Genomic DNA, 17,440 nt, shown 5'->3' on the forward strand with positions numbered 1-17,440 from the left:
GCCCAAACAATAACAACACCAGCAGAGCCCATCTGGGCTAGAATCTCGATAAACTACGCAAGGAAATTAATTAATTGCTCTCACTGGACTCCCGAATACGTGGGCGACAAACCATGCCGATGGGAGTATTTGTGTCAGTGCCTCCTGAAATCTGGAGGAAAGGTACCCACCAGAACGCGATCGCCGAGAAGACCATCGCTCTCAATGGCACCTTGCGTCTGTTCGTCCTTCCGAACCAAGCCAGGGTTCTCAACACCCATGGTTGCCCGGCACCTCCATCTAAGCGACTTGTCAAGCCAAACAAACTTCGTGAAGCCACGTAAAGGTTCGTGTTGGCGCATGTGAGGGCCGTGAAAACCAGGAAGAAGTTGAAAACATGGTCTAGAATCCGGGCGTTGGACCGGCCCGCGATGACCACAAAAGCAGAAGATGTCGCGTTCTTGTGGTGGGCTCTGTCCTCATCAGAATACCATTTGCAAGCCGTGGTGTTTTGGACCCAGCTAAGATGCGGAAGGGCGCAATCATCGGGCCTAATGTTTAAGGAGACGAGCATGCCGCTGAGTGTATATGCCACGCCCACAAGCACTGAAATAAAGATGGCCGAGAACTTGACAGTGCGTCCGATGAGAGTTTCGGCATTTGTTGGTCGGGATTCAGCAGCTGAACCTTCTTGGGACGGGCGATGACGAGGTTCTGGCCATTTCGCTTCTAGGGCTGACGCTGCGACTATTTCGACGCCAACATAGGCAAATGCTGCGATTGATAGAGACATACTGGTAGGTCTAATTAGCGGGAGGTTCAGAGAAGATTTTGATGGCAGACCAACAGAAGAGCAACGCCCCAATCTGGTGCTGCGTCGGCATCATACTGGAAGGGATCCTTGAAAACTGGAGTTTTGATTAGACATATGACCATAGCGTATAATAGGCAAACTGACTAGGTACGGCCTCTCCGCCTGATGCAGAACCTGTTGAGGAGGTCATGAGTCAGTGCTGTTGAGTCGATCAATGTCGGGAATGAGGTGTACCTTCTCCAGTGATAGCAATGAGAGCCACCACGATGACGATCAGAAAGGCGATCTTGATGCCTCCTGTGACCACTTCAACAAGCCCATATATCTAAAATGATGTGAGACGAGCATGGTAAGACGACCAGTAACTACTTACTTCAATGCCGAATGCGTTTACAAACACCATCATGATGGGAATCAGAACATAGACAATTCCTACTGATAGACCTTGGTTCGACTGGTCTATCCAAAAGTTCATCAACGCAGAGCTAGTTGCAATGAGCGCAGAGAAGCTGACGGCGTACGTAAACCTTATGCGGATTAGAATCATCAAACTCAATCTTGAGGCGATCTTAGGTTTGATGGAGTCGCTTACCAATATGCAACGCCGACAGCGATCCCAAGCTCGTGGTCCACAAAGGTGCCAACGTAGACAGACAGCGCACCTGGTACAGGCCAGATGCATAAAAGCTCCGTGACGCACTGCATGACAGCCCAAGCTAGGAGACCAACGAGGACGAAAGAGAACAGGACAGCGAGAGGGCCGCCAATTTCGAGAATCTGACCGCTTCTCCAGTAGAGGCCTGTTCCCAATGTTCCATTAATGGTAATCATCTTGAAGAATTTTAGCAAACTACAACTAGATACGAGATGACCAATAGTGTCACTTACGAACAGATGTAATCCCTTCAACTTTCTCTTGACAGTACGGTCCGGCTCTGGCTTCACCAGAACCTCGATCGGGGGTCGCTCGGTGAAGCCCTGGTTCCCATCGGAAATTTCGGATGGCCCATAGTCACTAGCTTTTTGATGGATAAGAACGTTGGAGGGACTCTCGGGAATTGCGCTCGGGGACAGAGGTGATACCACCGGCCCCATTTCCGTGGAACCGCGAGGTATCCAGTCCGGCATCCAGTCCGAAGTGGGGGTGGCCCCGTTCGGGTCCGTCATCATCGGCATCACAGCAATTGAGAACTACAACTTTACATGTAATCGCAAAACGCCTGGCTTATGGCAACACAAATAGTATGAAGGAAGAAGTCATGCGAATCAAAATCCAGCGTGACTGAAATGCTCAGGTGTTTTGACAATCTTTCGCGATCTAGGAGGTAACCGTAAATTCGCAGCCTGTCGCTGCCTTCCCGCCGGGCGCAGGGCAAACTTTCATCGGCCAAACATGTCTTATGTGTTTTTTTCTACTTCTAAGAGGTTGCAGAGGGCTGGAGCATCAGCCACAGTTAGGCTTCCGCCCAGAGATCATCTTGGAAGGGTTGGGGCTGGGGCTGTGACCGCCTTATCTTAGGCGGTGTCGACCTCGGCCTGCTAAGAACTGACCCCATTCATCTTTAATGAGCCCTAAACTTGTATTCTACAAGGACACATTCCAGAGTGAGGCTGCCAACTGTATGTCTTATCCATCATCACCTGCCTTCTCACCTTCCTTATCGGGTTACCTCCGGCATGCTACATGATATGACGGCACATGTTTGCTCCCGCCGCATTCCCGAGCATACTCTTAGCCCCGACGTATTAGACATGGAGAATATTAACCCGAATTTGGAAGGCAAAACAGCCTGCGCATCTCGGGCCCGAGCCAGATGGGTCTGAAGTGTTCTGGGCAAACATCTTATTGCGGCCGCAGAGGCAGCATATGCTTGCCTGCAGGTGCCAGGAGGTGTGTTCAGCTCGGAGTCGAACCACCTGTTATTCGCCAAGGTCTGGTGTCACACACTCCATCTACTGTCACAGGACTGGTGCGCGAACCGCGGAAACAGTCCTGGACACAGTCAGAGTAGCAGCCTGGGCCTTCGGTGACGTGTCGTTTGTCAGCGGTTTGCTACCGAACAAAAGTGTGCTCTTCTCCTGCCACTGCATTGCTACCAACAGCGACTGGCGACTTATTTGTATCGGTTGATTCTCTAGAATCTTGATTATCTCTGTGCACCACACTGCCCAAACACCCAATAGCCGAGGCGCATTTCAACATGGGCCAGGTTGAGCAAAACGTTGCTAATCGGTATCTGAAGAAGGCAAGCCTGCAGAGGCTCCTTGAGAGGCTCTTCCCGGGGCAGACTGAGTTCAATATTGAAGTATGCCTTGCCGCCAAGCCCCTCCCTTACCCCCTCCTCTGGACCCCTGTCAGCTGAACCGTAGCCTGCAGATGAGGGATGACGTATGGCACTTCAAGGCACCAAAGGAGGTCGACAGCGTATGTCAAACGCGCCCATTGCTCAAATGTATAAGATGAAATGGAATTTCACTGACTAGTGTCACCTGTAGGCTGAGATTGAGTAAAGAAACAGCCCGAGGTAGACTCGCGTGGTTCGACGATTTGCTAATGAAAATTTTGCAACCAGTGCCATCCGCGATCAATGAGGTGATTGAATCCCGAGAGCCTCCGGTCGGCAGTGCCGATCTAGCGGTGGCAGCGCATGTAAGCGCTGGAACATAGGTTGGGCGCATTACTTTCGGGGTACATAGAACAGCCTGCTGAGGTCGGGAAGTACATATGAGCACCTATGTGTGCAGAGGATCACAGGACTGTATTTTCTGTTAGTTTTACGTTGTGGAATTCTCAGTCACTGCCTAGCATTGCATCAATAATGACATCGCTACAACAATGTTTTGTCGACGAAGCCATCGAGCCGGTCAAACTGATTGAAGTCCCACCTTCTTCAGCTGAGAATGACAAGAGCGACCTGGCTGTTCATGAGTTCTTGGACCCGCAGAGCCTGAGTTCATACATGGAAGATGGCCGAAACAGAGACTTCACCTACCGCTTCATGTACGCGATCGAGCTTCACCACCTTGTCAACTCACTCACCTTGTTCCTAGATCGATATGCCAACGCAACTCATGGAGACCGCTGCAGATCACCAAGCCTATGATGGAGCTACTCATAGACGGTTTTGAGCTAGGCGACTCACTCTGGGAGTTGGCATCATGCTTTTACGTCCGGAACATGGATGTCGAAGAAGTGTTTTGCATGCCTTTCACGGAGCGCAGGACTGGGTCGGTCGTCGGTATGTCATATGCAGAGAGATGAAGAATTCACACTCCTGACACACAGCTTTCGATCAGAGGCGGCATACACCATTCGATACCCCGAATTCAAGCCGGAGAGCAACAAGTGGGTCATTAGACAGACCGGTGTCTACCATCGTACCAATTTCAAGACAAGCCAAAATCTCTGCATATTATTCAACCCGATGCCCGGTGCGAAAGCAAATCAAAAAGCTCAAGAGTGGCTGTTTGAACATTCCAGAAATAACGAATTCGATCCCTTATGGCTGCACAGAGTTCTTCATGAGACCCATCTGCCGTCGTGGAGGTTATACATTGCTCACTTTGAGCGACAGTTCTTGCCTATGGTTAGAGCCTCACAAAAGAACCAAGTGCTACTGACAACGAAAGATGCTGACTTGAGCTAGGCGCTTACAACATTTGCCACATTCATCGAGGAGCCATCTACCCAAACGTCTAGTCACCTCACGACACTGGCCAGAATTGAGAATCGTTTTCTCCAGATACCAGCCATCCTTGCTTCGTCAGAGGATGTTCTAAAAGAACTGTCTGAGCTGTGTAACTTCGGGCAAAACAACAAGACCCACGCTGCGGCGAGCCCATCGTCTGTAGACTTTGAGAACTTCCGGCGCCAATGTGGTGCTTTCTCTCGAACGGCTTCCTACCTTCATCAACGAGCCCAGACGACAGCACAACTCCTCGCCAACACTTTGTCTTTCCGAGAACAATTAGACACAAGAAAGCAGAACGAGAATATGTTAAACCTCAATAAGTCGGTGGTCTTTATTACTACTCTGACCTTGCTGTATCTACCGCCATCGTTCATTGCTGTAAGCCTTGCTCCTAACTCCGAGTACCAGGAAAATCATTTGCTAACGTCTATAGACCTTCTTTGGTATGAACTTCTTCGACTTGGATGATGAGAACAACAGGATTGTTAGCACATCGATGATCTGGATATACGTCGTTGCTTCGGTTATACTTACTGCTGCTACATTCATCATCTACCACATGCTCCTGGAAGGAGGTCCCTTTGGCAAACGGAAGATGGTCTTGCCAAAAGCGGGGGAATGGAACCAGCTGAAGATATGGGTCCGAAAGAGAAGCACATTTGCCGAGAAGAATTCCCTTGCTGTTTGATAGCCAACCTCCCTAGGAAGACCGAAATGTCGATGAGGGTTGTAAACCGGTAAGAGTGATCTTGTGTATCGCATAACGGTTCCCCTCAACAAGCGCAGCTACAAGAACGTGACGATTGGCCTCCACGTCGACTAGTCTGACCGTGAACTCATCGTAATCAGAAAGCCCGGGAAGTTGCACTAGTTCTTTAACGCCGACGGGATCCTTCGTGTTCGGCATGCTGATCTCAAGTAGAATGATTCTGTGGCTTGCTCTTTTCGTCCCGAAAGCGAGGAGCTTATCGTCTTTCTTGTTTACCATGATCTTCAGGATGCGATATTTGTCAATTATCTTGTGCAGCTGACTTGGCCTGTCCCTACCCAAGGCATTGGGGAAATCAAGCTTGTAGAGATGTCTTTCTCGAGAGACGACTACACAAGATATTTCGGTGTGAAGTTCAGAGAGGGCTGTGAAAAGAGGAGCTGTGTTACTGTCGAGCCCCTACGATTGTGCACTGCGATCAGCAACTTGCATGACTAGGTAACAGCGCATCCTTTTAAAGTAGATTGTGTACTCACTTGCGGTATGAGATCGACTCTATCAATACTCTTAGTCTTGAAAGAGAAATGGACGATAGATACTTTGTGTATGTCGTGCTTTGTCAGCTCAGGCCGTACAACCATGTATCCATCGGTTTGATTGCGGAGTGACATGCTGATTGTATCTTCAGCCGGCCAGCTCAATTTCAATGGTGATTGAAAGTTCAGAGGCGTATTGGTTCTATCTGAAACCCAACCTGTACTTTCAGGGTTGACCTTCCGTCTGAAGAAGAGTTAGTCATGATCATCATAGTCTCAGCCCGTAGAAGGAACCACTCACCCGGACTCAATCAGGTCTAAGATTCGCGCTTGGAACAAAGATCCCGAAAGCCTCTCATTCTCAATATTCTGAAGTGTACAAATCATAACCTGATGGTCTGCTGAAATAGCCAAGTTATTGACTTCGGGGTGCGGTAGCGTCACATGATAGCATGTCTCCAAATCTGCATTGACCGATTGTCCAGCTTCGAGGTCAAATATATAGCACTTGTTAACCGATGTTAGAACCATTCCCTCTGGTTTCTTCGAAGGTACCTGTATGGTGACTCACGTTAAATGTACCGCCAGTAGTCGTGGCAATCAGGTACCTCTCAGTCAAAGCTACCGCTTTCCAGTAGAAAGCGGACCCTGCAAGGGAGAATTCGGCCGCCGGACTCAAAGCTTTCTCACTTTCAAGTGGAGCAGAAAGAGAAGTAAAGAGTATGAGTTTGTAGTCACCCCAATAGACTAGCATAGTCCCATTTGGCGAGATCTTGCAGCTTTTCATTGTGTCATCGGCATCCTGAGCTAGACGCCACTGCTGAATAGAACGGTCGCCTTTAGGTCTCGCTTCCGGTGATTTGCTCCGGATTCTGGACGTGTGTTAGCTGATTAGAATTTAGAATAGAGTATTGCAGGACAATTTAATGATTTACCTCTCTATAATTGAAAGTTTCCTTGTTTTCTTGGGCTCTTCGGGGACTGGAGAGCTTTCAAGATGACGATATGCAGCCATTGCTTCTTTCAGAGCGTTCTCGACGTCTTTTGCCGTACACCTCTTCTCCTGGTCCAAATTCAGAGCCTTGTGCTCAAGGAAGCTGAGGATTGTGTGAACCACCTTTTTCTCTCCTGAGCTTCGTGCGCCGGCTTTGTTGGCGAGCTGATGATGCCAATCTAGGACTGCATGGTGAAGAGCAAATTTCCCAAACGACTTCTCCCAGACAAAACTATCCGAACCATCATCCAACCCTTTGCGATCTTTCAGCCGGTCAATTGTGTACTGAGTGACGCTGTCCGCACCACCTTCAAGATAAGCAAAGAAAACACTCAGTACGCAGCCAAGAGACCAGACATCGCTCTTGGTGTTCATGACTTTTCCAGCGAGGAAGGATTCTCGAGGCAAGTAGGTTCCTTGTCCTCGCCTATTCTGCGTTCCCGATGGAGCATCCTCGTGTACTTCCGGCCGTGGTCTAAACCATACGCTAAAGTCTCGCTCCTCGGGCTCAGCATGATTTCTCCGTCGAACCTTGACTCGCGACATCCCAAAGTCGCTCAGCTTCCAAATTTGACGATGCTCCCGATCTTCGCCTGGAAAAACAAGAATATTGCTGGGTTTTAGGTCCATGTGGTAGCACACAACATCTTCAAGGTCCGAAGTCTGTAATTCGTGGTGGAGAAAGTTGAGTCCTGTCGCCAGACCCATGGCGGATCGGATAAGATTCGCTCGCTCTTTTGGTATCTTGATGGAAGTTGAAATGTCCTTTTTCATGTAGGCGCCAAGGTCACATATTGCCAGCGGCATGAAAAGACTGTAGGTTGGCGAATGGTCGGTCCCTAGAGGCGATTCGACGCGAAGGGTGCCAAGATTCTCCAGGATATTTTCACAGGTTTTTGAGGCGCTAAGGATCATCTTCATGACGTTGCCCTCATCTTGAGAACTCATGTCGCTAGATGACTGAACGATGTAATCCTTCCGCGCAACCTCTCGTGGCTTGTTTGAAACCTCATCGGTACGGTGATCCTCAATATGGCCTCGGGCGATCTTGACCATGTAAACTTTTCCAAACGATCCTGAACCGATTTGCTTTTCCTTCAAGTAGGGAAGTCGCTGAGTCTCAGAGTCATGAACGATCACTTCTTCCCTTTGAAGTAGCACAACGGTGCAAAAGATTGCCTGTGAACCGAAGAAGATATCTGCATCATTTGAATCGCATCCCACGAAAAATTCTCGTAGACTGTCGCGATCAGCTGGGAGAGAAGTAGCATCCTTGATGTGCGATTGCTTAACAGGCCAAATGTCTGCGGCAGCAAGCTTAGTCGTGAAAACCCTCGCAGCATCAATACTACAACCGGCAAATGCAATGATAGCTATGAAGTTATGTAGGCTTCGTGTTCGAATATTCCGAGTAAAGTCGTCTGCCGAGATTGAGAAATGGTCATCGTTGATGCTTTGGAAAAATAGTCGGAGGTAATGAGATTCTAGCACATTGGCTGCTGTATCCCGAGTGGCGAACCGAAACTTGTCCGAGTCCTTCCTCTCCAGATTGTCCAGGAGGCGGCGGCGAATGTCGCGGCATAAGTCAGTGTACTCCTTGGAACCCATCGTTCGCGCGGGGATACCCAAGCCGTCGGAACGGCTTCCACATGGCCCCAGGCGATGATCGTACGAAGAGAATGGCGTGCTGGATTGGAGTGAGATGCGAATGGTTCGCAGAAGTAAGCATGAATGGGGTTCTTGAGACAGAAATGGACTGTTGGGGCGCAGTAGCCCGGCCCAATAGCAGCAGGGGTAAATCGTGATTGATTGGGTACGGGGCAGCGCCCGACAGGCCTCACTCTAGAGACATCTGCAGGCTGTTGATAGTTGCAGAGCAAGGCAGACATGGCTGCTGCGCCTCTGAGAGCCTTCCCAACTATCTGCCTGCTGTTGCATCGCGATCGACTGTTTGCTAAGACTGGAGCATGATGCATCTAGGCCCTTCGAACCCTTGGCGGAGTGATCTTGGAATATTGAGTCTGGAAACCCCCTGGCCTCCAAGAGAGATTACTGTGTCAGCAGGCCTAGCCCGCTGACATCTCCCAGGCCTTGGACGGCATTTTGCACATTCCGTGCAGTGGAGCACTCCACCGAGACGTCACCGGCTCCGTGCCGGTGTCCGACAAAGTGGGACCATGGCAGAATCGGCGTCGGAGCGGCGCCGGTGTGCTTGTGGCTTGTTTTGTGCTCCAGATCAAAACAAGATCTGGTCGAAGTACCAAAAAGCAGAATACGACAATGCAATAACAACGTCCAATCTGTCTGTAGATGCTAAAGCACGGGACTGCATCTAGCCGTCGGCGATCTGCATAATATTCTCTGGCCATGGATTGACATTCGGATTGAAGGCTGCATGCGTGAGCTCGTGCGATAGTAATTGAAGTTGATGATGCTCACCGCGAGTTTTGGGGTTAATTGAAACAGGGGGCGGAAGACCGGCACCTCTCCCACTCATTTGTTGAACAAGCCAAGCTTTGGAAGATAGACTCTCGGATAAGCAACTCCTGCAATCGTTAGGTTGGTTTGGTTTCTGTCCTTCGTGCGGCTTGTTTCCGAGTCAAGGAGGGGTTTACTTTCCCCTTTTGTTCTGCGATTTCAAGGGGATCGGTGCATGGTTTACATGAGTCACTTTCGCTTGATTGCCCAGTCATCGGCGATATGAGAGATAAGGCGCGCCCATCGTTTGACATCGAACACTACGCGGAATCCTTTTCTGTGTTGTCACACAGCAAAGATTAAGTACTCCTACATTCAATTGACGTTTATAACCGTGTTATGACGCCCCAAACAACGCCAACAATGCCATTGAGCCCAGAGATCCAGCGGTCAAGCTCCTCTGAGGAGCCGGTGGGATATCATCGGCACGAGACTGCCGATCCCGAGAAGAAGAGCGCACGGAACGACCTACGAGACGATGAATCATTACAATCTCCTCCAGAAATATTGACATTTCCCGATGGAGGCGCACGAGCTTGGTTGCAAGTCGTCGCTTGCAACATAACAAACCAAATTTCGTGGGGTTACCCCTCTTCATACGGCGCCTATCAAGCCTACTACACAACAACGCTGGGCCTGCCGTCAGCCCAAGTCTCGTGGGTAGGCTCGGTTCAAATATTTCTGGCCTTCGGAATCTGCGCTTTTTCGGGACGATTGGTCGATGCTGGCTATGGAAGACATGCTGTCATCGGGGGCTCTTTCATGGCCGTGACGGGTACGCTTTTGACCAGCTTCTGCACCAAGTACTGGCAGATCTTCCTGGCACAAGGGTTGTACACCGGTATCGGCATGGGTATCATGTTCATGCCAGGAATTGCCATTGTGGGGTCGTACTTCAAGCAACGAAGAACATTAGCGCTGTCAATTGCGAATGTGGGCACTGGACTTGGATCGGTCACGTTTCCGACGCTTCTCAACTACACGATCCCTCACGTCGGATTCCCATGGGCGGTCAGATGCCAAGCACTCATGATGCTTGTCCTCGCCGTCATCGCCTGCACACTTCTCAAGCCTCGCCTCCCGCCGAGAAAGTCAGGGCCAATCCTGGAATTGGAGGCATTCAAAGAAAGAACCTACTCCTTCTTTGCTGCTGGCTCTTTCTTCTTCTTCCTTGCACTTTACTTCAGCTTCTTCTACGTAAGTAAACCGTGTCTACAGGTGTCATCTCTTGGAGATTAGGATCAGGTAAATTAACAGCCACCAGATCAACACCTTTGCTCAGGTCGCTATCGGACTTTCATATACGGACTCAGTGGCACTTCTTCTCATTCTCAATGCTTCTGGAATTCCGAGTCGTGCTCTGGCTGGCATCCTAGCAGGATACGTGGGCGCGATCAACACATTCATTTTCAGCAATGGTCTCGTGGGTGTGATGTACTTCGCGTGGATCGGAGTTCGCAACAGACCTAGTTTGTATGCTTTGTCTGTCATATTCGGAATTGCGAATGGCTTCGCACAAGGAATCTTCACCCCAGCGCTGGCGAGCTTGACGGAGGACCCCCAGAAAATGGGAGTCCGCTTCGGTATGGTGGCGACAATCGTCGGTGTGGCATCCTTTGCAGGCCCACCCATTGCTGGAGCGATCGTTGACGGAACCGGAAAGTACATTTGGGCGCAGATTTGGGCTGGAGTGGTCACTTTTTTGGCATGTCTCTTCCTGGCTGCTGCTAGGATAGCTGCTGTTGGATCCGCATGGACGGCGAAGGTGTGAAAGCAGTGCGAGACCAAACATGGAGATTGCCATACAAACATGTTTCTATGAAATAGAGATCAAAACTCAATCTGTACTACCCCTTAAAGGACCACTGGAAGCGTTCAGGGGTTAGTTATAACCTTAGTTCTTAGCCCAAGCCTTCGCAAGAAGCTCTTCAACTGTCGTCAGGCGCAGCTCAGGAAACATGTCATTCAAGCGGCCCTCCTTAGGCAAGGCGCAAACACCGCTGACAACCATGAGACTGAATGCAACTGTCATCTGCTTCAAAAGCGCCACGGGGATACCGCTTGACTCATCGGGTATCGACACGAAAGTTGCATCCCCGCTCTTGAGCTTCTCTACATCGTCATAGATCACCTCGAACTTGGCGTCTGGGCTTGTGTCAGTCTGGCGATCTCAAAGCTCGCGCTATTTTACAGGCCCATTACTCACTGTGATACTTTTCGAGAAGAGCTATTATCTCGTTGAAAGTAGCGTCTGTGCCGCTGATTGAGGCAGTCTTGGGCCAATTAGGTTCATCAAGAAGGCGAACAATGAAGCGGGCGAGGTCGATGGTGTATGTCATGCTCATGACGTCGTTTCCTCTTCCCGGAACAACTGCTTTCTTGAGAGACATGTCGATGCCAGGGCTGAACGGCATCATGTAGGAGTGGACGTTGGGCATGGCCCAGTAGTCCATGAACAATCCTGCATAGATGCGGATGTACTCCAGGCCTGACTTCTCGATGGCGATCGCATTTGCCAGACGGTATTGCTCGCCAAAAGACTCATTGAGGTTACTATTTCAGTTAGTTCCAGGTATCTCTACAAGACTTTGCAAGTGACCTTACTTCTTATCAACAGGCGTGAAATACTCGCTGGGAACGAAGCGTTGAGTCGTCTTCGATTTATCCGCAGCAGCAATGAGGTTGATCTGAGCGTTGCTGGGTTTCTCGGATTCCGGGTTCAAGGCGGAAATAACGGTGTCGATGCTGTGTTCTTCAAGGACGTTGACAAGAGCATCGACATTTTCGTAGTCTACCTCGAGAAAGGAAGGAGCACCTGGGAGGGCGGGGGATGGAGGCTTGAAAAACATCATATCAGCGTGAATTCGGTGAATACAACGGATGAAAAGGCTGGTGTAACAGCCCCTATGAGTAGGTAGTATCAATCATTGCAATGGGTGTAGTTACCTTGCGCCCCAGCACGAAGAACTGATGTTTTCCGCTGATTTGCAACTGCTCAACGACGGCTCTACCAACTCCACCCGTGCCTCCAGCTACAGCAACAATAACCATTTTGAAATGAAGTTTGGATAGACGGAAAGCACGAAAGTTGTGGTTGCAGAACGGTTGCAGTTGTCGTGATGTATCGGATTCGCAATCCAGTGGTTTCTCGTTGTGGAAAATTCATCTTTGTTTATATACCGTTCTGCGCTTGCTGACAGCGGCTTTGAATCAACATGTAACTCGGGACAGATCATTCATCTCAACAGTTTCGCGGAGCGGAGCGGAGCCTGAAGCCTCTCCGCACTTCATTCATCGGCGTTGGGAACGCGCGGGATCCGCACCCGAAGGCCCGTGACTAGCTCCAGAGATTTTCGACCGCCGGCCGGTCTCCGCACCGGAGTGATTGAGAACCCCGATGAATCAAGTATGATAACATAAGTTGCAAAGGCTCATATTCTGAATCAGGCTACTGCGAATGTGGCTGGTCCTGAACTCAATAACTGGAACTCATCCTGGCCCGGATCTAATCCAAGTGTCAGCTTGCGGGGCCCCAAACCGGCACCTTCCGTTTAACTCCGGCAATTCGATGACACTGGGTCTGTTCCCTTGTGTTCAGGTGACTGGAATGGCCGCACAGATCCGCAATGCCAAGAGCCCCATGCAGGTGTCGTATTCACTCAAGTTGCTTTTGCAACTATTAAATAATTGGATGCTCAAACGGCAAGCCGGACGAACCAATAAAGAAAAGAGCCAGGAAACGTGTGAAAATTAAGGAATCAATTCGCATCTATTTTGTGTGCCAACCATCTATATGCAAACGCCTTGCTATGCTACTTCCCCTGAGACCCGTCACCCCATCGCTGCTAAATGCTATGAACCAGCCTGAACACAAAGAAAAGAAATCCAAAAACGCCATGATATGCAATGTTCAAGTCCCCTTATAAGACTTAAGAAGTGTAGCCGGCAGCGGCGTCAGCAGCAGTAGCCTCAGCAAGCTTGGCAGTGCCGACGGAGACGGTGGGGATCCAACCCTGGGGGTTGACATCGGTGCCGGTGGTGGCAATCTCCTCACCAGTGGCGTTGACACCGATGGTGATGTAGCCGACGAGGCCATCCTCAATGCTGTCACCAAGAAGAGAGACGCTGATGAAGGGGTTGTAGCCATCCTCGCTGGCGCTGGAAAGGACAGAGTCCTCGTCGTTGGTGGTGCGGTTCAGGGTCTCCAGATGAGAAGAGTAGGGGCTGACAGCGTAGACTTGGGAGAGCAGATCCTCCTCGAAGAAAAGCTGGCCGACGTGCTGAATGGCGCTCTGGCTGTAGGAGATACCGCTGGAGGCGTTGGCCTGGACGGCGACGTGGATGTGGGTGGAGCGGGAGACGTAGTAGCCGGGGAACTTGGTCAGGAACTCGATCATGCCGTTGGAGTCGGAGACCTGGACGCCGCGGAGGAAGGTCTCGTCGTCGGTGGTGCCGTCGGAGCGCTTCTCCCAGCCGTCGAGGAGCTCGGAGGTGTCCGGGTCGATGCCGGTGAAGGAGGCGTAGGATCCGGTGGCGTTGCAGTGCCAGATAGAAGCGGAGGCACCCTCCAAAGGCTCGCAGGTGTTGATGTCCATGACGCCAATGTCGAAGTAGAAGTCGATACCAGGCTGGGACTCGCGAAGGTCGTGACGGTTCATCTCGCCGTCGACGCCGTAGGGGCCGAAGATGGTCTCAGGGGCCAAGAGGCAGGTGTTGTTCTGGATGGAGGTGTACTGGAGGGTGTTGCGTTTGGACATGCCGTGGCTGCTGGGGACGATGTCGCCGTTGGCGACGCGGCGCTCGTAGAGACGCTGGGAGCGCTTGGCGATGATCTCGGCCTTGCGCTTCTCAATGGCGGCGGCGCACTTGTTGGTAGAGCGACCGGCCAGGGCAGCCTCGCGTCTGATGTTCTCCTTGGTCAACTTCTCAGGGTGAGCAAAAACCTCGGTGGCTGCCAGGGAGAGGGCAGTGAGAGCGAAGGCAGTGAACTTCATTGTTGCGGTTGGCTGGAAAAGAAAAACCTGAGATGAAGTTGTTGAGACGGTTACTGGAGGAAGTGGCAAAAGTGAGAGTGGTTAAGAAGTGATTGGTAGAGGTAGTGAGTGAGTGAGTGAGTTGTGAATGTGAGTGTGATGAGGATGATGAATTGAATGATTACTTTGTCGCGGAGAACCCTCCTTTACTTATACAAAATCCCTTCATCTTGAAATCGTCATGGTCTATGAGCCTCGTTGCTAGCCTCTACAGTCCAGCCTCTGCCTTACGCCTCCTATCGCATGACGCCTAATTACGACCGTCCCCTGTACCGTCGGTGTTGTCCCGATAGAGTGCTGTGGGTATTGCTGCGGACGGTTAACTGGGGTGACGATTCGTAATTGACTGACGTCCCATTGGCCGACCAGCTGTATTCTCGACCTGTAGAGGCTCTCCGTGTGGCCCAGAATAGAGTGTGGTAGTAGCTTAGCATGAAATTCTACGGGCAGAATGGTAAGGGGCCGGTATAAGCCATCCGGGAGGTGGGAGGCCAAGCCGTCGGGAGGTGGGATTCGGACCCGCTCCGCGGGACTCAGCCCACCGGGGACCGGGCCCATTCCCTACCGGAGCCGAAAATTTGGACCTCGGCGACCACGAAAAGCCTCCATCGCCATCATCTCACTGACGCGTTTCCCGGTCTTACGTGACCTAGAGCCGGAATTGGCGATCCTCCTTACTCTATCCAAAATAGACGCGCCCCTCATGCACCAAGCTTTTATATGAAAGGGGGCCTTATGAGACGAACTTTTGACAGCCAACAGGTGTAAACGTCTGATTTTTTTGCGTCTGATGGCGTATGCTGTAAGGATCTGTCTGAAGCCCAGGCATTTTGTAAGTCCAAAGGGTTCCCTGGGGTCATCGATGTGAATGGCATCTTGGCGTAACGGCATTTCCGTCTGTGCTACCATAGGGCTGGTAGACAGACCCAAGAGCCCCTTCGACAATGATATGTTGATTTTTTTTGATGTTGGAATCTTCCTCGAATGTAGTCGCGTTGGCTGTAGCGTTGCCTTTTTGAGTCCAAATAGGCAAGTTTCCAGAAAAGGGATGTAGATGCTTGGCATAATGGCATAACAGCCACATGGTCGCATAAATCTTCTCAGTCGGCCTGCAATTATTGCGATTACTCTGATGTACCTTCCATCGACCGTTTCGAGGCATTCTAGCCAGCTCCATGGTTTGGTGATGCGTGTTGAACGACGCGTCGTCACAACATCCGGTGGGATGGATAGGCTGAGTAGCGTACGTAACTGTTACTAGCACCAACGACCACACGTTCCCCAAATTTGCCCTACGACGGAAGAAAAGAGCGTGGAGAGTGGCGGAGTAAGTGATAACGCCCAATTGCATTTCACTACATCAACGTGACAGGATAGCTGTAGAGAACGGAAGCACCGTGATTGGCGGGTAGGTCTCTCCCACACCGGGTTCACCCTTGTGAGCAATCAAACCGAGGAACACCGTTGTACGTCTCCATCTCTGAGACGGAAGACTCCGATGGCACATATAGGACGAGGATAATACGAAAGCCCAACGCCAAGTTTAAAAGGAGTCTAGAACCCGGAAGCAGACTGACTGCGCTCAGAATGGAGTGAAACCTGAGGTTAAAGGAGTGCGGATCTGCACACCAAAGCCTTCACAAAATCCAAGAGGGCCCCCTCATGTCATGATCAATCACACAAACACCAATAACTTTCTTTGAAGAAAAAAAAGTGAATTAGCAGAGCCGAACTAACTATCTACTGCTAGAAGAAAAGGTTGTCTGATGACAGGTGGCCATCCAATTAGCTGCCCACCAGGGGTCTTGAGCCATCAGAATCTCAAAATCCGTCCAAAGAAATCTGGTCGCTTAAGCCTCGAAGTCAACCTCGCGCTTGGCAGCAGGAGCGGCGGCAGCAGCGCCAGCGGGAGGGATCTGGATGGCCATGACGCCACCGAAGGGGCCGGCGCCGTTGTTGTTGGCGATCTTGACCAAGCAGACGTTCTGCAGGTTGCCGGAGGTACCCGTGCACTGGGTGCCGTCGGGGACGGAGAAGGCCATGGGCTATCGGGGATGAGACGTTAGCACCTGGACTTTACCACATTGTGCAGAGATATTGAGGGTGTTACTTACGAAGTCCTTGTTGACGTTGGCAGCACGCTTGTAGATGGCACGCTCGAAGAGGTCACGGGCGTTCTTCTGGCCGGGGACCTGGCCGTTGGGCCTGATGTTTCCGTTGTTGCCGGGAACGTTCTGGGTGGCGGTGAGCTCGACGCCGTTGGCGAAGGAGCCGGTGCCGGTGGGGTCGAGGACAGCGCGGAGAGGGCCGGCACCGTCGGTGGTGACGACGTGGAAGGTTCCGGAGATGCTGCCGCCGGTGGAGGAGACCTGGGGCAGGGTGCCGCCGGACATGGCGTTGGCGGCGTCGATGTCGGCAACCTGGACCTTGCCGTTGCCGGTGGTGCGGCCGAGACCGTCGGTCATGATGTTCTTGCTCTTGAAGACAGTGGTGTCGACTTCAGTCTGTATTGCGAGGTGGTTAGCGCGCGTTTCGTTGGAGTGACTACTGTTGTTGAGAGACTGACCTTCTTGTTGGGGCCGGTGAGAGGGACAACGCCGCCCTGGTTGGCCAGAGCAGTGCCGTTGCCGCCGAGGTTGCCAGTCAGAACAACAGGCTTGCCGTGGGCGGCGACCAGGGGAGCGGCTGCGAGAGCGAAGAGGAGGGTCTTGGAAACCATTTTGATTGATTGAACGTTGGACGTTGAAAAAAGGATTTTGAGTTAATTAAAGATGGCGGGATGGCGATTAGACTGGTTTGAGAGAAATTGGAAGCGACGGAAAGTCTGACGCACGAATCAATCGGCGAGATAGAAGATAAGAAGTTAATAGAAGAGAAGAAAGAAGAAGACACTGCTGAAGAATAGAGAGGAACATGAACTGAAGGGCGGACGATCTCGAGATCTTTATACTCGAGCTTAAAAGGTGATGTCTACAGTCTCTATTCCTTGGGGGAAATGTTTGTACGCCAAGAGTCGCGTCCCGAGAGCTCGTAGCTCCGCGGCTAGACATGCCGACCCATGAACCCTTCCCTAGTCCTTCGTCCTCGATTCAGACAATTCGGCGAGCCCTTCAAACCAGACCTATCCCCAATAGGGTCAGGGACGAAGCGACAGGTGCCCCCCATCGTGTCTGAGGCACGTGAAACGTCGCGAGATCGTCAACGT

General features: G+C 51.2%; 5 protein-coding genes across 5 annotated transcripts; 1 reads left to right on the top strand and 4 right to left on the bottom strand.

Annotated features, from left to right (window-relative positions):
* Positions 1-1,381: 1,381 nt before the first annotated feature.
* Positions 1,382-1,960, bottom strand: COL26b_005973 (uncharacterized protein; the record flags this gene model as incomplete). The annotated part of the gene is made up of 2 exons (XM_053178805.1): positions 1,382-1,624; positions 1,682-1,960. The coding sequence occupies 2 exons, from the start codon at positions 1,958-1,960 to the stop codon at positions 1,382-1,384; spliced, it is 522 nt and encodes a 173-aa protein (XP_053037276.1).
* An 8,004-nt stretch (positions 1,961-9,964) lies between these two features.
* On the top strand, positions 9,965-10,973 carry COL26b_005974 (uncharacterized protein; the record flags this gene model as incomplete). The annotated part of the gene is made up of 2 exons (XM_053178806.1): positions 9,965-10,399; positions 10,467-10,973. The coding sequence occupies 2 exons, from the start codon at positions 9,965-9,967 to the stop codon at positions 10,971-10,973; spliced, it is 942 nt and encodes a 313-aa protein (XP_053037277.1).
* A 123-nt stretch (positions 10,974-11,096) lies between these two features.
* COL26b_005975 (uncharacterized protein) lies at positions 11,097-12,054 on the bottom strand (the record flags this gene model as incomplete). Its single annotated transcript, XM_053178807.1, has 3 exons — positions 11,097-11,347; positions 11,409-11,755; positions 11,807-12,054. The coding sequence occupies 3 exons, from the start codon at positions 12,052-12,054 to the stop codon at positions 11,097-11,099; spliced, it is 846 nt and encodes a 281-aa protein (XP_053037278.1).
* Positions 12,055-13,131: 1,077 nt separating this feature from the next.
* COL26b_005976 (uncharacterized protein) lies at positions 13,132-14,196 on the bottom strand (the record flags this gene model as incomplete). The annotated part of the gene is made up of 1 exon (XM_053178808.1): positions 13,132-14,196. The coding sequence occupies one exon, from the start codon at positions 14,194-14,196 to the stop codon at positions 13,132-13,134; it is 1,065 nt and encodes a 354-aa protein (XP_053037279.1).
* A 1,889-nt stretch (positions 14,197-16,085) lies between these two features.
* On the bottom strand, positions 16,086-16,954 carry COL26b_005977 (uncharacterized protein; the record flags this gene model as incomplete). The annotated part of the gene is made up of 3 exons (XM_053178809.1): positions 16,086-16,280; positions 16,350-16,739; positions 16,802-16,954. 3 exons carry the CDS (start codon positions 16,952-16,954, stop codon positions 16,086-16,088), a joined length of 738 nt encoding a protein of 245 aa, XP_053037280.1.
* Positions 16,955-17,440: the final 486 nt, after the last annotated feature.

This window comes from Colletotrichum chrysophilum, assembly GCF_026319265.1.
Source record: "Colletotrichum chrysophilum strain AFK26 chromosome Unknown scaffold_42, whole genome shotgun sequence".
In the NCBI taxonomy this organism is placed as follows: domain Eukaryota; kingdom Fungi; phylum Ascomycota; class Sordariomycetes; order Glomerellales; family Glomerellaceae; genus Colletotrichum; species Colletotrichum chrysophilum.